At 42.1% G+C, this 23,059-nt stretch overlaps 1 protein-coding gene across 2 annotated transcripts in view; it reads right to left on the bottom strand.

Moving 5' to 3' along the window:
- The window catches only part of DAB2 (DAB2, clathrin adaptor protein), a 42,539-nt gene that overhangs the window by 13,237 nt on the left and 6,243 nt on the right, over positions 1-23,059 (bottom strand). The window contains exons 2-9 of one of the 2 annotated variants that reach the window (XM_019517930.1): positions 8,920-9,114; positions 7,709-7,848; positions 6,761-6,859; positions 6,197-6,328; positions 5,276-5,359; positions 4,457-4,498; positions 4,193-4,255; positions 1,039-1,671 (exon numbers count right to left, since the gene is read on the bottom strand). In XM_019517930.1, the coding sequence (XP_019373475.1) occupies positions 1,039-1,671; positions 4,193-4,255; positions 4,457-4,498; positions 5,276-5,359; positions 6,197-6,328; positions 6,761-6,859; positions 7,709-7,848; positions 8,920-9,013 (1,287 nt within the window). In that variant the 5' untranslated portion in view covers positions 9,014-9,114. The remainder of the gene's footprint in view (positions 1-1,038; positions 1,672-4,192; positions 4,256-4,456; positions 4,499-5,275; positions 5,360-6,196; positions 6,329-6,760; positions 6,860-7,708; positions 7,849-8,919; positions 9,115-23,059) is intronic. The other variant, XM_019517931.1, reaches the window with a different exon arrangement.

Below are 23,059 nucleotides of genomic sequence, written 5' to 3'. Positions count from 1 at the left end.
ACCACAGAGCCACTAACATGAGGTTAGTCCCATCCTGTCCCACCCCACCTTCATCTCACAGTAGCGTGTTCATGGGTCTTCACCATAAGGCTGACTTTTAGCCACATAAAAGTTTACAGAGTTTTTAAAAATCTGCTAAATATCCAATAAAAGTATTTTACTTTTAATTGCATAGGGTTGAGTCTGTACCTGTGTATCAAAGCCATTAAGTATCACAAGTATGTAATTATAGGTCTTTAAAAAATGAAAACTAAATTTAATAAAAACTCACACATAGAGGAAAGAAAGGAAGAGATTAGGCCTTATGTTTGGTTTTAAAAAAGAGCCCAGGCACTGGCAGTGTATGAAGTAGGTATGCTGGACAAAAGACAGAGACTCACCCAGGCACCCTGTAGGGACCAGTAAAGACAGCACCTTGGATGCTACAGCCCAAGTTGAGGCATTAAAACAGTATTTGGAGTTCTACCAACTTAATACACACTAAGCACAAAAGCATGTAGCTAAGTTATAGAGCAAGTCAAAATGACTGTTTCTAAAGACACCATCATGAATTTAAGCCATATGTTAGTTCAAAGCATGCACTTTGCCAGCATGGACAGAAGGCATGCAAGGTATTATATATAAAAATGGACTTAAAGATACTGTAATTTTATTGAGAAAGCAAGGTTTTTGGTAGAAGGGCTTTAGGTTCTGTACCACCAGATGCACATTCCTTGATTTGATGGAGTGTTCTAGATTAGTTTTGTAGCTTTTACCCCAGTTGAGCTTACATACACCACTTACCACAATTAGTGAAGTACGGCAGCATTAAAGAGAAAGACAGGGTATGTTTAGCAATTAGACATGATATCAGAAAGTAGCATGAGAGCAGAAGGGTTAGTATGGGTAGCTAGGCAGAACAGAATTAAGGCTTCCATTTGTGCTGTGAGGCATTTTAGCTACTGTTAACAGAATACATCAAGAAAGAGGAAAGCTCCTTCACCCAGACTTCCCAAGAGCAGCATGCACTTTACTATTAGAAGTTTGACAATGGTTCACCTTGGCAGGCCTCCTCCCTCTTCCTGGCTTGGTACTTTGTGGAGGTGGGCTTATTGTTATTGAGTCATGCGCCATAAGCTGGATGTTGCTTTCAGAGTCCAGCTTTACTCCATTATGAAGGGATACTCCCTTGACATGGCTTTCTACCAACAGAGAAACTGGAGGTTTGGCAAGAAAGCCATTCTGTTCTCTCTCTGGTACCCCATTTGGTGTTCTTGCTGCAGGCTGCTTACTCTCAAAAGGCCACTGGCTTGTCTGCATTTCCTGTTTGCCAGGTCTGTTAGAAATCTGGTCAAACTGTTTACCAAAATAGTCAATATCACCATTCCCCACTGGAACAGTCAAGCCACTCAGACTTTCCTTCTTCTGATCTGCAGGCTTTAGAGAAGAATCAGATGCAGGCTGTGCAGATTTGTCTGTTTGTGCAAATGGATCATCACGGAAAGGATCTGGAGTAGGTGTAGGAAAGAAGCTGAGATTGGTAGAGAAAGCGCTTTCAGGCAAGAAAGATGGCTGTGGCTTTGGTCGTGGAAGAGATGTGATGCCATTCAAGAAGAGATCCTCCTCTTTTATACAAGTTTTACTGCTCTCAATTTCAGATTCAAGATCCACTAACAGGATCTCTTTAGTCTCCTATTAGTTTGGAGAGAGAAAGGGGAAAGTTAGTTCAAGATGTTTTAAATCTCAGACTCCAAGCCAAATGTATTCATTATGATGCAGCAAGGGATATAAAACAATCTAGATATTAAAGTGTGAACTAGAGATCAAGGCAAAAAAAATCTCTGCTTTATATTAATTGTGCTCTTTAAATAGCCTAACCCATTAAAATTTTATGGCAGTTATCAAGCTTGAAACCCTTATTCCTGGAGTTTCAGAACCCCTCATTTGTTGCATATCTTGTACAAGGCCACTGGGACATTTTAGAGCTTAGGTCACTTAATTATACCCCCAGCAAAAGCCTGGTTCCTTAGCTGTGCAGTGCTGCTTCCACTGCATTGCCCTGAAGTTTCATATATTTATGAAAGCAATGTTACACCCAGAAGAGGAAGTTTGTTCATCAACAGGGCACTCTGTAGGCAGGTATTCATGTTACCTCATTCCAGCAGTAGTCTGTAGGAGGTCTCTTGAATGGAAGTTACCTCCCATTGCCTAGGAGACTAGGGCACCAGTTTTAGTTACATTGTAACAGTACTATTGGAATGTGCCATTACTGCAGCAAGCAGTGCAACATTAAGAACATCGTGCCAATATAAACTAAGTTTCATATTTTAGTATGAAGGCAGGCAGCCAGCCAGCCATTGTGGGCTTGAGGGATAGCATTAGTGCTCATCAGCAATCAGAACTCCTTATTTTGAGCAAGGAGATGGAGAAGTTGTTAAAAATACCCAAGTGGAATCACCACCCCCATACACCTCTAGACTGACATTATCAAATTCAGCAGATATGCCTACAGTTCTTAAAGAGCTCACTAATAGCAGGAGAAAAGATGCGAGCTCAGAAATACCTGGAAAAAAAAAAGAGTTGACTGTTAAGCTTATGCATAAGTGATAAAAATTCACAAGGTTCCCCAATGAGCTTTTACAGGAAAAAATGAAATACTAACAGAAGTTGGGTGGTTGGTTTTGTGCATCTAAAAAGAGACCCACATGTTTAGAGCCCTCCTATTTTAGGTAGAAAAGCTTCATGAACAGCTGTTGTTGTCCAAGCTGTCAAGAAGCCCAAAGCCAAATTGAATCAGTCTCTGCAAGTTAGTCTAAAGCTGTAGACTGAACCATTAACCAAGTGAATACATCTTCATTTTTGATGCCAGAAACATGCTTGCAGTGGGCCAGGCCAGAAGCCAGGGGTGTTAGAGCATGCCTCCCTGCGCAGCTGGAGCAGACAGCTTGGGTCAAGGCTATTTTGCAGGTTGGGTGAGGGGGTATGCAAGAGGTGTAAAGCATCCTTGGATATTGAACTTCTGTCCCAGATCCCTTCAGATACCAGTTAACTCAATTAACTGGTTTAGATTAAAATTTGTCTGTCTGCCATAATATCAATCCAGGTTGATCTTAAAAGTGGCTTTGGTTTAAATTTGTAATTGAAAGTGGTGTGTGCTGGAACCTAACTGTCCAGTTTGATCACAGGCTAGTGAGCAAGTTATTTTTGTCCCTAGCCTAGGTGTACAGCTGTAGTTCAGCCAGCTATTGCTACATTTAGTTGGCTAACATTGTATCACTTGTAACCTAGTTGTGTTCCCCTCCTCTCCCCCATCCCTCTATTGTTAGTCCCTTGCTCACGCGCTTTGTATTTCCATATCAGCTTTGTTATCTTTTTTCTGGATTCCCAATCCAAAACATCTAATAAAAAAAGTCAATTCCCAAGTGCACACTGATCTTCAACATCTACAGCATTGGCATGTTGAAATTGTGGTAGTGGGTTCAAGTGTTGTGGTAGGCATGTAGCCAAGGACTTTTTAAACAACCCTCCTCACCCCCCAAGAACCCCAAACAAGCTACTACTAGTGTAGTATTTCTAACCATCCCCTCATCTTAGATATGTGCAATTATCCACAAGCTTCAGTCTTAAGATTTGCTTTAGAAACAAAATTAAACCCTTAAGAGGCTGATGGAGTTGTTGTTAGGCAGTGAACAGTAGGAAGTACTTATCAGTTGAGGTGCCAATGACAACATCAGGTTGCTTTAAGTAGATAGTAAGTTTTGCTCAGTGGATCAGTTTGATAGTGGAAGGCAATTAATTAGCTGGAGCCTACTGTAAAAAGTAGTACAAGATTGCTACAGCCTCCTTTTCAGATGAGGAATTTGCCTAGTTCCTGCAGGGAGTACCCCATGGTGATTTAGGCAGCAAAGAAAAAAAACACCACGAAGACAAAAAACCACATCCAGTTGCCCAGCTAAAACTGCATCAGGATTAATTAGTGACTAGTATTAGCTTTGTTTCTATAGTCGTCATAAACAATGGATCAGTCTTTGGTTCTTCTGCAAGAAGCTAGTTGGGCACAATCAAGAAGTATTTGCTTAGTATTTGCATGCAATTACTTGCTTGTCATGAACCATTTGAGCGTATAGAATGGCAAGGCCTCAGTTCCACAAGCTAGAAGCAGCCTTATGACCACCTTATCTTGGTTTGTTTTACCTCACAAGATATGACTTACTGTGGGACTGCTCACATCTGGGGGTGTGGACATATCACCAAACAAGTCCATCTGGTCAACACCCTTGAAATAAAAAAGTTAAAGGTTAGATTTGGTACTAGAAGTTGCTGCTTAACACCAAACTAGGTAGCTGGAGAAGTCTCCTTCCCCAGCCCTTCTTTTAACCCAGTTTAGTAGAGACCATGTACATCAAGTAATTACTACATTACACTGAATTTCTATACTTGAAGCTCAACATGGGCACAAGCCTGAGTAGTGACATACCAGTTTTTTATCAGCTTGATCAGTAGGTGAGGTATCTCCATTCTAGATAATGGAAGCATATACAGATGTCAACAACAAGCCAATAGATCAAAGTAGTTATTTTCCAAGTGTTGCATCAACCAGTAGCAGATCATTATCTAGACTATTTAGTCCTACAAGTAGTTGAGACCCTTCCATCATTCCCCCAATATTCCTCATTAAGATTGAAAGTAGCAGTTGCAAGCTTGGAGACAGCTTCTAGAACATGCTTGCTAGATAAGCACTGGGCAGAATAGGGGGAAGAAACAGCTGAGCTTGAACCCCTTGTTTGGAAGGGCATGCATTACTTGGTTGCAAGGTAGCTTTTACCTCTAGTGTTTTACTGATTTCAGTCTGAGAAGAAAAAAAGAAAGAGGCATTAGCTGTTACCTAGAAGGGATATGCCCTTTTATAGAGAGCTGTTCAAGTTTTTCCCCTGCCAGCTGTCCAACATCTTCAGCCAGACTGAGGGGCTAGTAAGCAATGTACCAGAAAGCAACTATTCATTTGCTGTGAAGTCCAATTAGGGCCAGTGTCAGCCTTCATCTTTCTTTATTTAAAGATCAGAAGGACCTAGTTGTAGGTCATAGCTACAGGATGTCAGTATTTCTGATGTGCATCTAGAACCAAGATATGCACAGGCACCACCACAGCAACTGATGTAGTAGATATTATCCAGTGTCAGTTTCTAGATGCCAATTTTGCAGAGAGAAATACTAGCTGACCAAAACATTCTAGTCACCTGGAAGGTGACCTGACAACCAAAGCTTAAAATCGTCTGAAAGTGCATACTTTACATGCCTTTTTCTTATCTTCCTCCTCTTTTTTCTTCATGTTGTAAATTAGTTGGAAGAGGTCCTTAAGATCAACAACTAGAGGTTCAGCCTAGAAGAGACAGTAATAAGTGTCAAGTTCCTATAAATGCAAGCATTAAAAATTCCTAGTGCCTTTAGGTTCATGACCTGTACTTGCTATATAGGTATTGTGGAACTGAGGACTCATTTCAGCATCTGCTAGGATGAAACATTTATGGCAGTTCTGATGTAGTGGTGCTTGCCCTGCCTTTTAAAGTGGCCAGAGTAGAGAATGGTGCTTCTTAGATCTACTGTGCCTCTGCCATCTTGGTTTTCCTTACTAAAAACCATGAAGGTTGAGACATAATATAGAATTGGTGAGTGAGGCTTGCCTAGTATAGGAATACTGAGGCATAAAGTCACTACCATCACTCCCATTCTTTGGGACAGTTATTTTCTACAGTTGCAGAAAAAAAGTTTTTGCTTGGGCAGGTTCAGTTAGATCCCAGAGTGGTATGTTGCAGGCAGATCTATCTACCTCCACCCTAGGCCTCTTGCATTCTGAGAAGGAAGCTTCCTCTGTACCCTGAAGTGTCAGTGGCAACATAAGCTTCTCAGAATGCATTTGTGGTCTCAGCATAGAGATGAACAGGTGTTTTTAATTAGAATTAGGATGCAGTAAATTGAGCAGTATGCTTGCATGTTTCATTACAGAGCATCAGGTTAGTGCATCATGTTTCTCTAAACGAGGCTTAGTTTAGAGAGTCACCAATTCTATTCAAAAAAGGGGAGAAAAAAAAAGAAAAGTCAGACAAAAGGCCATCATGAGGCTGTTATTTTTGATGCAATCATGTCAGAGAGCATATATGCTTGTAAGCATCTCTGAAAGTGGTGAGAATGTACTAGTGCTCAAGACCTGGATTCATACCTGTTGTGCTGTTTTTATGGCAAAGAATTGGTGCTGGCCTTCTCCTCCACAAATATAACCAAAGGCACGATTGTCAGTCACATCCCGAGCAATAAAAGAGATTTTGCTGACTGGATGCTCGTGTTCTATCACCTGGAACATGAAGTGTTGTTCAGACACCATGTTTGAGATGCTCAGTCTACACAATGGGTGGTAAGGGCAAGGTAGCAACTACTCTGCAGTTTAGAAGTCATTAACTAAGGCTGAAAGCAATTTGTGGAGCAAAACCAAACACTGATAAGAGACATGCAAGGTGAGGCAGGCTGCCCAATGCCATGGTTTGTTTTTTTTTATTTTATTTTTGCTAAAAAAGCAAAAGATTTACATTTTGCCTAAAAACAGGCAGGAAGGTGAAGGCTTGCTTCCAGATACTGGAGTGCCATTCTTCCTTCATTCTAGGGACAGAGATAGAAGACAAGTAGGAGAAAAGCCTCTAGACCCATCAGGTTAAAGTAAAGTAGTATGCTAGTTCTAGTGGCTACAACCCATATTAAGTTATTGTAAGTCTGTTTGTTGAAGCCTTACCCCAGTTTTCTCATCAATTATCTTGATACCAGAGAGGGAGATATTCACCCAGATCCTCTGTTTGTGTTGTCCCTGGGAACGTGCTGCTACTGCCATTCCCTAGTAGGGCAGAGGCATTGGTATTAGTGTATTAAGTTAACATGACCAAAAGTTGTGCTGCACAAGCTGAAGCTCAAGTTTGTTGTTTTTAGGTTGCAAGCCCACTATTATCTTGGCTTTGCACAAAAAAGCACAATAGTTCCAAAATAGCAGTTTATGCTAGGTATTGCATGCTTCAACATGATGCAGAGCTGAGCTTGTAAGTGGTTTCTACATTAGAACCAGAACATCTCTAGCAACCTTACTAAGCCATATCCATATCCACCTCAGACCTAGTTGCAATTAGAACAAGCTTGAGACTATTCTCCTGTATATGCTTTCCTCCCCCCGCAAGGGAAAGGATGTCACGAGCACTTAACTTGTACTACTTCCCTACTCATCTTGGCATGCATAAGTATGTACTGTTGCCACATAGCAGTACAAGCATGGAAGCCAAGGCTATGTTCTCTAGGATTCATTGCTCCAACCTGTAGAGCATTGTTCTTGTAGCTAGAATTCAGTTTGTGCCTGACCAGCACAAGTAGAAACTAGTTTCAGGATTATCAGCAAGTTGGCTTACTGAGCTGGTTTGACTTGATATTCTAGATTCTCTCTTCTATAGAGAATAGAAGCCCAAAGAGAATGTTTGCCATTTACCAATACTAGTATTGGAGGATCCAAATCAGAGATGGAGTAGCCAAGTGCATGTGGATCACAGCAAGGACAATTTATATTAAGGAGTAATTGCCAGTTTTGAGGCCTTGTTTGTTCAGGGTGAGATACATTAGTCTTTAAATTTTGTGCCTTTGGACCTGCTTAACTTTGAGAGTCCATGTTATGGAAATAGATCAGAGCAGTTCAAGCCTCTACCTTTAGCTTCATCATCGAATCCTGGCTCATTTTGTCTCCTCTTGCTTCTGAGACATCATCAATACCAATAAGCTTGGCTTTATATCTTACACCATCTCCTTTGAATCGGGCCAAGAGAAATTCATCAGTCTTTTCTGACCCTGAAGGAAGATAAAGGAGTTTAAGATGCATTGTCCAAGCCATTTTAGAACTTTGCTGTACTGGTCTGAGACTTGGTGACTTGCTAGAAATTTAAAGCAACTTCCAGCCAGACCCCACATATGAATGCAGTAGAAGTTTGGTATGTTTAATGACATTATTCAACAGTATTTGCTACTGCTGGCTTAAACTAGAGGCTTAACTATTAGCGTGGCCTGCAGCAACCAACTTCATAATACTGGATAAGTATGGGTGGAGTGCTACAGTCCTTTGCTCAGTCTTGCACCTTGTTTGCTACATGATTAATTCAAGTGTTAGCAGAATACTATTTTTCAGATGTTGAACTTAGGCATCAACTGAAACTTGTTATGCCTTTTATATCCAATGAAAAAATGTTAGTTAATTTCTATATTTTTCATATAGAAAGGAAGAAAGGGTGGTACATAGGCTTAACGGAACAATTGGTCCTTCAGATAGTATGGCAGAGCTTTGGTTCCTTCAGCTCAGGCTTTTTGGTCTGGAAAGGAGCCAAGCTGTATTCTTGCTTTATCCATATTCTTGAGTATAGAGTTAGCTTCTACCTTGCTTTTAGGACTTTTGTGTTTTTATTTATTCTTCTCTTCTATCCCTAGGGATCTTGATACTTTTGGGGACCCAGAAGAGATCAGCCACATGTCTACTCTGTAGATGAGACCATGTTCATTAGTATGAACAAGGAAGAACATGCCCATAGCTCAGCCTGTTTGAGACTTCAGTGTGGGTGGGCACTTGTATGACCACAACACTGCTTTGGTCATTCCCCAGTGAGAACAGGCATATTTTATGCTTGCATTTGGTGCTTCTCAGTCTGATGGGAGCTTTGTTTCCTGATGAAACTGGAAGCATTAGGTGTTCAGTAGGTTTGAAGAAAGGTATTGGTAGATTGGAATTTTATATCTATAGCTAGCTTAGTCTGCCAGTCCAATGTGAAGTTACTCACATTATGCTGGAGTCCTGGACCTAACCCCAGCATAAGGCAGAGCCCCTCCCCAAAATATACACACTTGCAAGTAATGCATTTTATTTCATCTTACCTCTCTTTTTTTCCTTCTTTGAAGGCTGCGCTTTAGGCACTGCCTGTTGGTCAGGCTGGGTGCTGACATTAGCCGTTTCTACTTCATTAGACATTGTGAGATGGAGGCAGGCCTCAACTCCAAAAGGCACTAGAGAAAGCAACACGTGCTGTGCAATTGTAAGTCCAGATAGTCAGTTAGAAGGCATAATTTTACCTTCAGAAAGAGAGATAGATAGTTACTGTTAAACCAGTAGCAATTGGAGCAGATGCAAACTAAAGTATAAATTAAGCAACTGAGTTTACTATATATAGTCTACAAACTCCCAAGTACAGGAGGGCATGTGGATGCGAGTTTGCTACAGCAAGCTGTGGCCCTTACATGCTTCATCCATGATCTAGCACTAGTTTCTAGTTCAGATCAAATAGCTAGACAACTGCCTGCTGTTTGTAGGAGGTTTGAGCATAGTCAAGTCAAGATCAACCATACAGATAGACTGTACAGAGGCCAAGAGGCTGAAGGTTGCAGCTTTGGGAAAAAATGACTGAGGGGCCATTTCACTCGAGCCCAGGCTCTTGCTATCCCATGTTGCTTTAAAAAGCATCAGGCAGAATGGCTAAATTTCAGTTGTAGCCATTTGCCTGCTTCGCTGGGAAAGACTCTTCATTCTAGCACAATTAGTGGTCCATTTTCAAGGCTGCCTGGATAGAAATCAAGTAAGGGTTCAGGTATGGAAAGAGTGTAGGGACTCATTTATTAAATTTAGAGTATTATTTATTTCTGCAGTTTTAGCACTCACTGAGAATTTGCAGCTTCATCAATATGGGAATGCATCTACTAGTCCTGTCTCTCTGGCTGTAGAGAGAGAGAGAGATCAGGAAGCTGAAGTCTTCCTAAAGGCTACATGACTTTGGATATCTAGACACCTCTACAAGTTCACCTCCACAAGCACCCACATCTGAATGTGAACAGTTTTCTGTTGCATGCCTTTTGTGCACAAGTGACATTAGTACCTAGGGACTGACCAAATTCATAGCAGAAGTGGGCCATGCAGCAGCACCTTTATCCTTGCTGGTTCCCCTGCAGGTCCCCTCCCAGCCATTGCTGACTGGTTGAGGGGCCCTGCTGCTTTGTACGGACTAAAATAGGGAGGCAACAAGCACCATATTTAGAAATCATGGTTTTTGCCTTCCTGCCAGTCAGGAGCAAGTGGTAGGGTCCCCTCAGTCACTTGGGGGCAGTACCCAAATCATTTGAGATCACAAAAATGAAACATCTTTGGATAAGATGCATTAATGCATCTAGTCATTGTGTTAGATGGATTAATCCATCTTCATGAGTTTTAACAGGGTGGAACAGAGTAGGTATTGGGCAGCCAAGCAGCCCTGGGTGCCCAAGAGGTAGAAGCCAGGTCTTAGGTATGCTGACTCACCTCGTTGCAGTGAGGATGGAAAGGCTTCAACCCTGGCAGCCTAACTCATTTGCTAGCTGTTAGGGGTTTTAGTTCAGAATTAAAATTCCATAAACTGAGCCCAAGTAATACCTCAACTGAGCTCTGAATAGCTTTCTTTTAAGGGCTGTTCTAGGACTAACTCAAAATTTGTATTTATTATAGTCTTGGATTGCCACAAATCTTTAGAAATAATGATTCTAAAAATCACAACTAGATGAGCCAGGTTTTAGGTTTTTTTTTTTTTTGTTTGGTTGGTTTTTTACCTATCCTAGTATTTCCAAGTGTAGTCCTTTGCCTAGTGAGGCTGGATTTCAAGAGAGTCTTAAAGACATCATTACCAGAAGCCACAGACACGAGTCAGGGTTTTAATGAAACAGCTGACTAAGAAGTGAATTGAAGTTTCTAGAAGAACCACCTCCTGGCAAAATACTTCCATTTCTGAAGCCAAATGGTAAGGCTGCATACAGATGTTTGGGGAGGTTAGATCACATTAAGAAGTGGCTAGCCAATCCAACTTGGTTCACCTGAGTGCAGACCTTATATCTGGACTCATTCAAGTGCAAACTGCAGAGAAGTTCCAGGAAGATTAGTTCAGTCTAAATGGGATTAGGTCAGCCTTTTTTTTTGAGCTTCTGTACAGTTACCAGCACCACCCCAGGGCTGAGCTTTTCTTACCCACAATCCTTGCACTGGAGTATTTGTAGCACTGCCCCAAGCAGACTAGTCAGCCTCACCTTCCCAAATCCAGAACCAATCTTTATTGCCTTCTGCTGGACTCTCCAGTTCATCCACATCCTCTGTGGTGGGGGCCCCCCCAAAGATTGGGCACAGCATTCCAGATATGGAATCAACAATGCAGAATGGAAGAGAAGCATCACTTCCCTTGAGCTGCCGGCAATGTTCCCACTAATGCAGCCCAGGATGTCAGATTATCTACTGTAACCCCTAGGTCCTTTTCTCCCAAGCTGCTGCTTAACTAGTTGGTCCCAAACCTGTAGCAATACATGGAATTTTTCTGTCCCAAGCACAGAACTTTGCACTTGTCCTTGCTGAACCTAGCGAGACTGAGAAACATGGAGGATTAGGCCACAAGGAGACAATCCTAGCCCTACCCTCCAGCATATCTGCTTCTCTCCTCATCTTGATAAGATCTGTGAACTTGCTGAGGGTGTACTGCATCCCATCTTCCAGATCATTAAGTGAATGATATTGATCAAGACCAGCCCCAGGACCAACCCATGGGGCATTCTACTTGGTACTGCTATCAACTAGATCAAGGCACTGGATCACTACCCATTGACCCCAACAACCCAGCCAGCTTTCTATCCACCTTACAGCACATTCATCCAACCCATACTTTAGTAGCTTGCTTGCAAGAATGCTGTGGGCAACTATCAAAAGCCTTGCAGGGTACATCACATCTATAGAGGCAGTCAGACTAAGTCTGGTAGGACTTGCCCTTTGGTAAATACATGACAGCTGTTCCTGATCACCACCTTCTCCAAGTGGTTAGAAATGGAGTCCTTGAGGACCTGCTCCATGATTTTTCTAGGGACCAAGGTAAGGCTGACCAGTCTAATCCCCTGGATCCTTCTTCCCTCTCAAAGATGGGCATTATGTTTGCCTTTAGTTAAATCATGGTGCTTGAAGGAGGTCACAGATGTAAGAGAAAGTGCCCAGCTGCTTTGCAATCACATCAGCCAGCTCCTCAGGTGCTTTGTCCATCCCCCCTGTACATGTCCATCCTTTCTGAATAGGCCCCCCAACTTGTTTACCAGAGGGCTTGTCACCTTCTCCTGAAGCCCAAGAACTATGGTCTAATCTATGAAGAGCAGGGTTGATCAAACAGTTCGATAGCTGTTTAAAGAACAGGAAAACAAGCTCTTTAGGGATGAGCTAGTCATCTGGGCAACTAGAACTTGCCAAGATGCTTCTCAAAAGCAATTGGGTAAAAAAGTAGCATTTACCAAAGCATGTAAGAGTTTCAGAGTACTGTAGAAGAAAGAACTAGATTCCTTTGAGCAAGCTGCCTTGGTGAGGGTTGGTAAGGATAATGGACTGAGCAAGTTAAAACACACACCAAAATGAAAGGAACTTCTTGGCTGCATCAGCTTGACAGATTCCATCAAAAAAAAAAAAAAAAAAGTAGTTTTCTAGGCAGCCTCACTACTGAGAGAAGGAGAATGAAAGGCTAAATGGGTTATAGTATCAATCCCAGCTGTCAGATTATTCAGGGAAACCAAAAGCTCATATATAGGAGGCCATATCCAGATGTGCAGACATTTGGTTCCCTGGAGACAGCCAACAGTAGTGCGCCTTGTGCCAGTGCTAATTGTCCCCAGGATGTGCCTGTACTGTGTGCGCTCTGGCACGTGACAAGTGACTCTGGGTGGGGTAGAGGAGGAAGCCATGATATGGCAAGAGAAAAAGCCAGAAAGAAAAAAACAACCCCCCCCCCAAAAAACTACTAAATAAAACAACCCTCCTCCCCCCCAGCCCAAAAGACCCCCTTTCATGCTGCTCCCTTGCAGTGTGAAAGACAACTGAGCATGCAGTATGTAGCTCTGCAGATACAATATATGGTGCCACAGATGCATGCCTATGCTCATCTGGATGTGGACAAAAACTTGGAACCTCTGGCCAAATAGCATTTTACTTTAGGCCACAGCAAGCCTAGTTATTGTATAAGTTATAAGCTTAGCTTCCTTGGAAAGCAGCAAGATGAGTATTTGAGGATTTTAAGAGGAATACAGCTTGGAATGGTGTTTGCTTGTGTTACTGGTATGCATTCTCCAGCAATCAGATACCATGGACTGAGCTATGGCATCATTCCAGACTTCAGTGAATGAAAGAAACGCTAGCACTAACCACAGGACAACTTAGTCTTCAGATTGCTGAATAAAGCCAGGCAGCCCTACAGAGCTGCAGCCCACTGTGGAATGCTGCGAAATATTTAAAAACTGTTCTACAGAGGAAGATGAAGTTCATCTGCTCATGGAGAGAGTGAACTGCCCTTCAAATAGAGGGGGACATCTCTCCCCTTGCACCCAAGGGTAATTGAGATGAGGCCCCATTTCTAGAAATATGGGCAAAAGCAGTGTCACCAGATGGATTCCTGGTGCCCAGATCTACTCCAAGAGTGGTAGCTGCTTTCTATTTGAAAAATGCTACCACATATTGCCACTTCCTACTGAACAAGCAGGACCATTGTGCACTTGGTGCTTTCAAGTGTTGAATATGGTGTTACAGAGCTGGCTTAATATACTATGCAACTTGAGCACTATAGTTTCTTTGCAGGACAGAAGTAACATCCTAAAAGGACAGAAAGCAACTGCCAAGCTGAGTACCCAAGAGCATGCAAAGGTTACACTGTTGTAGAGTTGATTTTTTTTTAAGTTACTAATCCTTTAGTCAGGCCTTGACACTAGCTCAGGAGAGCACCATGTTTAGTTCAGAATGTTTCAGTAGACATACTAAATAAAGTTAGCCTACTTGTCAAACTGGTGTTCTGGTCACCTACCTACTTCAGGTTGCCATGTTAAAGATAAATTTAAACAGAGTGATCATTACTATTTTTTGTAACTTAGAAAGGTTCATACCTGGGGTTTTTTTTTTCCAAACAAAAAAAACACCACACTGCCCAATTTGTTTAGCTGACCCACAGCTGCTTTCCAGTTACAGTGTTTTTGCTAAAACAAATTTGGGTGTGTCCCAAGAGGTCTCCCACCCAAGAAGGGGCATCAAGCTACTGGCTGTTCCTCCTACATCCAGTCCTGTGGAAAAAGTTTACCAAGAAGTAGGGCTACACATGCATAGCAGGTATAATGCCAAGAAAGCAGTGCAACTGTTGCTTTGTCCTGGGTACCCGTACATCTTAGTATTTTACTTTAGTTTGTAAGAAGTGGCCTTAGCCTATAGTTTCACTGGTCTGGGCTTGCCTCATTTGTCCAGTTTTGAAAGGTAACTGGTACTATTTTCATGCATCAGTCATTTGGTGCAAGTGCCCCATTGTTACTGTACAAGATAGTACTATAGCACTACTGCAATAAGAGCCATTTGCAAGATGCAAGTAACTACTTCCATTCTGTTACAAAAAAAAAAAAAAAGTGGCCTTCAGAATGATATTCCCACCTTCACTCAAAGTAGTGATATTTCAAGGAGGTAGAGTTAACCCCAGACACTATTAACTCAGCTTCCAAACCCACTAAAGCATGTCATTTCACTTTTAATGGAAAAAGTAGCTACCAACAGCTGAACAAGCCCTCAGGCTCAGTAAGAACCATAGGAAGTTTAGATGTGCTATTATGTTACATGAAGGAGGACTCTGGCTAGAGATCCACTCAGGGGTGGGCAAAAATGCAGCCTGCAGGCCAGATGTAGCCCACCAGGCCATTCTATCCTGCCTGTGGGGCCCCTAAAAAAGATCTAGGAAGTTAATATTTATCTGCCCTGGCTGCCCATCATGCAGCCCTCAATGGCTTGCCAAAACTCAGTAAGCAGACCTCTGCCCAAAATAATTGCCCTCCCTTGTTCTAACTGCAATAGAAAGAAAGAAAAGTGCCACTTCTCTGCCATGCATCACCCCTGTGCACTCTACACAAAGGCCACCTTGTAGTCATTGACTCTAATGCTCCAACAGCCCTTTAAGGTTTGTTAGCAAGTGTTGCTGTTGCCTTCAAGTATTCCAAGGAGCACTACTTGCTTTCATATGAGCTTATTTGGCCTCAGTTTTATGTTGGTGGGGAGGGACAATAAGACATGCTTTGTATTTTGGGCACAGGCCTTTCCAGATGCATTTCCTACCTTTGCCACACTAACCACCTGTGTCAGGACTTGAAATTAAAGAGATAGGGGAAGGGGGTAGGGGGAAGTTCCCTATGCCATCCTTGTTGAGCTACATCTCATGTCCTCAAAAAGGAAAAAAAGGCTTGATCTTTAAAGCCTCAAATCTAGATAAAACTATTAGTTTAAGTTAGTCTTTCTATTGGCAGGAGAAGGGAAAAAAAAGTTACTTCAGAGTTCATAAGTCATGCTCTCACTTGTTTGGGTATACACCTAGAAATGGGAGAATTTAGTAGTTGAATATTGGTTACTGAGAGAGAAGTGATCATATCTGACCATTTGTGTATGAATGTCTCTACACTTTTTTTAGCATTAAAAGACAGACCATTAATTTACACCAGTTCATATAGGGTATTTAAAAGACCTCAAATACTAAGCTCAAGGTAGTGCTATTTAGAAGCACAGGAAAAACCTCATACCATGAATCTTTGGTCTTGTGCTAACACCTCCTCTTGGGAGGAAGTAATACTAACAATCCCAGTACTGGTACTTTTTCTTCTCAAATTTACTCATTTATCTGAGAAGGAGAGTTGGCTTAGCATGGAGCATTTACTTCAAGGAGATACCATTGTTGTTTGCTGCAGACTGCATTAATAGGAGGGAGTACTGACCCCCCCCCCCCAAGTCAGGTTAACCTTTAAGAAGTTCTGGGATTTTGGGGTCCCAAAAGCAGGCCTACTAAGAAACTTTAGAATGATCTCTGAGAGACTAAACTGTTCATTGCATTTCAAAATGCAGCAGGATCATCTTACTCTAGCCCTTCTGAACGTGCTTGTATGGAACATTAGTCTAGTGTTCCAAGACTTACTTAGTCATCTAAGTGACTTTTTTTTTAAAAAGGAAAAAAGGACAAAATACATGCATTTTTGAAGAACCATTTGTTTCATTTACTCAGAATTGAAGTTGTGACAGGAATTGGTAGCAGTTTCCCATTTCAAGACTGTATGCAATAAAAGTTAGAGTTGCTTTTATTCTTAGGCAATAATCAATTGTGGAATTAGAGATCTGCATAGCCTGTTACAGCTGTGAGAGCATCCCTTATACTAGGGATGACAATTCTGTAATTGGGCCCAATAAAGTCAGTCAACAATATGAACCAGAACACATTCTATTGTTATAAAATTGCAAATAATTGTTTTCTTGGCATTTCATGAAAGGCCACATGAATGCTGCTTGCCATGCAGTCATTCACCTAGTTCTCTCTATGAAGCTAGGGCAAGAGACAGTAAACATCTTCTAGGTAGCTTAGTACTTTGTCCTTTTTACAGGATGTGCTTCTTCATTATCTCTTGGTACCAAAAAACAAGAACTCAATTCAGTTGAAAGTTACTGAATGTAACTATTAACTTACAAATTACAACATCTAAAGGCCAAGGGAGGCCAGGAAAGCAAGTCTTTCCTGGAAATTTCAGTATATCCTGCAGGGGAATAGCAGAAGTGCTATGATAATTTGAGTGCAGAAAATACTTCTAGAGAAAGTTGCCTTGCAGAAAGATGTGTTAGTCATCTTAGTGGGGGGAGGGAAAGATATGGGCAGACAGATTTAGGTTCCCCAAAAAGGTGCAGGCACTTTACAAGCATGGTTCAGCAGCAATAAAATAAAAGCCACAACTCAGAGCAGCTGCACAAGAATACAGAGGGAGATTTCAGCTTGGTCCTAGCTGGAAGTTAACACTTTGTGCAATCTCTAGTCCATGTTTGTTAGCTGCTTGTGGCCTTTTTGTAAAAGGCCACATTATGCTAGGTAGCCAAGAGTCCTATAAGACAGCACCATTTAGGAGTGTGTGTAGTACAACTAGCCAACCAGGGTAGTCAGAAACATCCTTGGTCACTTCTTAACAATTCTGGATTGTTTCCCCAATGATAGCAATGCTGTACTAGTACAGCTTGTGGAACTAGTATAATGGCACATTCATGTAGGTCCCTGCATAGCTTGAGTCATAATGACACTTATGCACATAAATCGCTGAACTACTTGCCAGAGTCTCACAGAAAATGTGAAATATGCAGTGTTGGCAATGCCCTGAATAACCTTGAAATGCATAGTACAACTTAATGAGTTATGAAAAAATTGTATGTGTACTATTTATATAGAAATAACTGCAAAAAGCAGATGAGTTTAAAACTGGCAAAGTCAAATAAAATACTATTAAATAATGAAACACTTTCACATAAGAGTTGCCCATAGCTTTAACATCTGGGTGCACCCCCCCCAAAGTGCAAGAGCAAGAAGCTTGCACTTCAAGTTGACAGAACTTATGGCCAATCAACAGGTCACAGTAGCATAACCTACAGATTATCTATTTGAGACCATTCTAACCAGTTATCTAAGACAAAGTGCATTCCCTAAAGTTTGAGCATTCAATGGAAAAAAGAAGTTAATCTTTATGAAGCCTTACCCAAAGTCCCTAAGTGACCCTGCATCTACATCTTTGTCTGGTATTACTTCAGACCTGCAAAGGCACAAGAGCCTTTTCCACAAATCTGATTTTGCTCTTAATACTGTATGCATCTATCCCATGTCTATCACCCAATTGGAAGTTTACATAAACTGCCCTCAGTTACTTAAACTAGAGTTACTGGCACATCATTCATTCCTAGTCAGGTTCCCCCCCCACCCAAGAAAATGTGTTCCTGTTCCCTTCAATATTCCTTCCTCTTTCCCCATTCAGAGGAGATCAAGGGGACTTGAAGTAGCTGTAGTCCAAGTTAGACAAATCTGCACCATAGTTGTTACAATCATATACAAGTTGTTTGTCAAGCATGTGTTGGCTTCCACTTCAGAGTTTAGAGCCCTGCTCAAAGCCAGCATTGAGAGCACTGCTGCCTGAAACACTGCTTAGAACAGCCAGCAGCTTTCTCTGTACTGCAAGGTCCTGACCTAGCGAGAAAGGGAGATGGGCAGGCACTATCACCTAGCCACTGCTGGCACTCATTCCACCTCCTGCAAAGGAAAGAGGAGGACACCCAGTACTGAAGCCCCTTGTGTAGGCCTGACCAAATGGCTCCAGGGGCTGCCAATCCTCATCTTAAAAAGCTCTTTCCAGGGTTCCCCCCCTCCTATTTTAAAGTGCAGAAACAACCTCAACCAGGAGGTCACAGCTTTTATCCTTCCTCCTTATCAAGAAGGCCAACTCCACCCTCCCCCACCAATGGGTTAAAACAGCTTTCTGGGTATTGCAGTCTTCTGTCTAGGCATAGATAGCAGCCAAACTACTTTTAATTTTGTCCCATGGGCTAAGTTATATGGACTAGGATAAGCAGTTGAAATCTGTAATACAGAGGCTCAATGTGCATAGATCTGGATGTAGTATCAAAAAACTTCTTAAACTGGTTTTGGCCATTTTGAAGACAGTTTAAGTGATTTAGGTTTCAGCTGGTTTACTGAATTTCTGCCCCAGATCTAGCACCCCCTTCACTCCCCCAATTTCTGGCCCAGTTGGCCATTTTGAGAAAAAAAAGGCTAGATTGAACCAATTAGTGAGCATCTACAGTTTAGACTAGCCTGCAAAAATTGAATCTCTTCAGCCTGGGGCTGTCTTTACTTGGCCATGAAGACTTTAGTTATCAAAGTTTCTCCAATACTTGTTTTTTGTAGTCATACCAGAACTCCCTAGAGCTCCAAATATTTCCAAGTACCTTAGAAATGTGGTGCTAATGTTTTGCCTGTCTGGCCTCAAAGTCAAGGCCATGTATAGAAAAGCTTACTAAATGGATTACAGCATTCTTGCTATTGGCAGTATTATAGATTCAGATTAATTCATAGACCACAGATTTTCACCAACCTTAAGCTACAGAGATGCCAATATCCAACCTTCAGCTGTAGAACAGCATCCTGCTTTCCCCCATAAGGGTATGGGCACTGGCTTTAGAAGTTGCCAACTAGTAGCTTTCTAATATCCTTGGGCTACAGAGAATTATTTAATTTAAGCATGAGCAGCAATTGCCATTTTGATTATTTGCTGGTCTCCCCCCTCCCAGTAGTTCATTACTAGAGATGGATATATTCAAGACTTAACAGTACCACTGCCCCAGCCAAGGCAGAGGGACTAGAAGCATCATTTCCCCCCCATTCCTTCTTCTGTAACCCCTTTTCTCTACATATTAAGTTGAAGGTCAGAGATAACCTATTTAGTTCCTTTGGTTATCTAAAAATCAAAACACTTATGGTAGTGGCCAACTAGTCAATATTTTAGATAACACAGGAATTTTCCTCATCTGAAGTTACTTGTAACAGATAACAGCAGTTACACCAAGTGGAACTGCACTATGGCAAATTGAGTTCCCAACACCAAAGGCTCTAGTTTTAGTATTGACCAGGTCTCCTTTATTGCCTTTTACCCACACAAGTATGAAGGTAGCAGGCAGACTGTTCTTTAGTAAGAGATATGGGTTGCTGTCAGTAACCAGTTCTCCTCAAAACCCTCATCTGCTACAGGCACAGGCTAGATTTTTCCAGCTGAAATCCCAATTTCTAGGCACCCTAGAAAACAGACTTTCTATTTTAATGGTTGCCCTTTCAAGATTGTACCTTAAGCCAAGTAATCCCACCCCCTAATCTCAAGGTGAAGCAGGTATTATGGTGCTACTAGATGGGAGTGCTGTATTGTCTTATTAGTGTTTGATAAGCCAAGTTTGTCTACCATATACCGCAGTGTTGTTGCTTCTCAGTGGTTTCCAGACAGAGTAAATGGAAGGGAAAGGCCATTCTTCCTTTGGTAAATCACTAAGCAAAAAGAACATCCCATAACTGCAAGGGGATGTTATTCAGTCTGCATGTCAGTTACCTAGAACATGTCAAGGTAAGTAGTAGTTATCAATTAGTTCATGCTGAGCAGTCAGACTGCATGGGTTTTTTTAGCTCGATTCATAAGCTCAGACACTGAAAGTCAGTATACCGGTCCTTTATTAAAAGGAGGGAAAAAAGTGGCATCTTCATCCTACAAGTCATTCAGCAAGTACTGCATTATTGCTCAAGGATAAGAGATGAGCTGGCAGACATGCAAGACATTCAAATTCAAGGACAGTATCCTGTCCTTAACTGGCCTCTGTTGTTCCAAGCGCATTATAAAATTTAACATGACGTGTACCAACTACAAATCTTTGTTTATTGTTTTGGGAAGGAGTGAAGGTCTATGCAGCATTTCAACAGATGCTTTTTCAGCAAGGCACCAACTCAAAGTTACATTCTGAAGGGTAGAAGTTTAACATCAAGTCTGGAGATGGATTTCAAGTCAAATTAAGCATTAAACAAGTGCTAGGGCCACGCGCACAGGGTGGAGGGGAAGTGGGCAGTTGGCATAATGCATGCCACTCAAGTGGCATGGGCAGCTTCTGCATATAGCAGAAACAGCATAGCAGTTTGGTTTCTTTTCCCTGTCCTGAGGGGCATTTGGGGAAGATGCAGGGTTGATTTGTGGCACTTCTGCCAAGAAGTTCAGCCACCACTAGCCTAGAGGTATATTCTACCACTAAAACAAAAAACAAACACCACCAAACACACATTACTGCAAGCAACCCTGCTTTGACCTAAAGTAATCAAGTACTAAAAATATTTTTGCAAGGCTGTACTACAGAGAAGGAGCCTAGAAGGCCTTAACATCTACCCCTGCTCAAGCCAGCATATCAATCCAATTTATTGGAATTTAGAGGTTTTATGGAAATTAAGTCTTATTCTTCACCTCAGCACATGCCATCCCCCATCAACATCAGCTAGTTGCTGAGATCAGGCTAGAACAAGACTGTTCTGCCTCTTATCTGGCACCTCTCCATGCCAAGTGGAAGCCATCTTTGTACAGACATTGGAGGAAGAGAAGTTGACAATTTCCAAGTCAACAAGTTCTTCCTCTATACAGAGATAGAGGCCTGGATTTCATGCTGCACCCTTTGAGGCAAGGGGAAGAAGAGAGGAGAAACAGTTGGCAAGAATACTAGCAACTTCCCACACCAAGCAAGCTTGCTTTCACTGGCTGCCAGAACTTGCCAGTTACAGTGGCATCCAAGTGCCAAGAGCTTGAGCTTGCTTCAAGTTCTTTCCATGCTAGCAGAGTGCCACCAACTCACTGGTCATGCCCCCTAGAATGAAGGTGTAAGGATTGTAGGGTACCCCAAATCAGCCCAGCAGGCTGCCCAAGCCTCTGAAGTATACAACCCAAAGGGGTAGGCAAACGGCAACCATGCTTGGTACAGCAGCATTGTTTCATACACCAGCCCATTCCCCCCTCATAGTATAGCCTCCCATTTTATTTGGGAGCAGCCTGCCCAGATTGTGGCACAATCTCCCCATCTTGCAACCAAGTCTATTTACTTAAATCCCCCACAACCCAGGAATAAGATGGCAGATTCCAAGCCCCCTCCCCTACATTTAGAGCACACATTAGGATATGCCTGTGTTTGAAGTTATGCCCTCAGGATGACTGCTCTTGCCTCACATGGTAAGGTCATACTATATCCAAGGATTGATGCTGCAGTCTAGGACCCAATTAGGCCACCACCCTAAACTAAAGCTTCACCAACATCTCTCTTCCTTTCTTCAAGAGGCAGAAGTGTAAGCATTAAGAACACACACCCCACATCCTGGAATCAAAGATACACTCACTATGCAAGATCTATGGGCCCCCAAGCCCACTACATTTGATATTTCCTTATTACCACATCTTCCTGCTCCTGTGAGGACTTAGGCCAGACAGTTAGTGTTAGGAGTCACTTGCCAGAAGTGAATTTCTATTGTCATAATGTAACCCAGGTCCTTTCAGGGTGGTACTGTGCCCAGCTTTTCATATCCCAGTAGCTAAGGAGCAGTAGTACAGTCAGGGCTTTAATTACACTTTGGCTGTCAGGCATTTGCCAAAAGTTGGCCTGCCCATCATGGTGTCCTAATAAGTGATAGAAAAAAAAAATAATGAGAACTACCCCAGGTTAGGATTTGAGTCTTATCAGGGGGGTGAAAAAAAACAGACCCCCCCCCCCCAAAAAAACCCACCTTAGCCACCCTGTAATTCAGACCCCTGGGTATAGTTGTGTTTGCCATCATCACATGATTATAAGTGTAGCAACTGGTACCTGCAATCCAACTGGTGAGCTTAGGTAGAACTGTAGAGACCTTCACTCTTCATATCACCATTGACTCCTTGGCTGAGGTCTCTAGCTGCCAGGTGGCTAGAGCCTTCAGGACCCATTTAAACTAGAAGTCTTAAATTAATCTTTAAGAGTTAGGCCTGTGCTCATATTGATCACCTGTTTTTCCATTCAATTTAGCCTCCCACAGGAGTGAAGAGGCATTTCTTTTCCACTTCTGAAGTACTTTCCTATTTCAAGGACAGACTGGTGCAAAAAACTTAAACTTAGTGTTTAAGAAACGCTAGGTATCTTGCAACATTTGTTTGACAATGAAGAACTATTTTGCATTTGGGGTTTGCAAAATGTTAACCACCCAAATACCACAGCTTTAAGTTTTAGACTAGATTTTGAACTAGGAAGTTCAGAAAGAATTCACTACTGGAGCATGCAGTCTTTTGGCCTAGAGACAAGAGTTTCTCAGTGTCATTTTTCCAGTACATCCAGTTCATCCGTGAAAGTCAGCTACCCTTTGCTCCAACCCAGCCTCACTGAGAGCTTCCAGCATTCACCAGGAGGCAAATACCCCAGAACCTATGTTTGTAGGGTTAAGGACTAGCATTATTTGCCCTCAAGAGGATGGCAACAGCAGGCCCTGGCACTCTGAGCATCTACCACTCAAGGAAGGGGGAGTCCTGCTCTCATTAGCCTAGTCACTTCAGCTTCTGACATTTAGAAGTTATCTAGTATCAGTACCCAGCCTCCCCTCCACCACCCCTAGGAGCCAGAACACTACAGGACAGAGGGTAG

Source organism: Gavialis gangeticus, unplaced genomic scaffold (assembly GCF_001723915.1).
Source record: "Gavialis gangeticus isolate Ggan-Ray unplaced genomic scaffold, GavGan_comp1, whole genome shotgun sequence".
Taxonomy (NCBI): Eukaryota; Metazoa; Chordata; order Crocodylia; family Gavialidae; genus Gavialis; species Gavialis gangeticus.
This window is presented reverse-complemented; position numbering and strand designations above follow the sequence as displayed.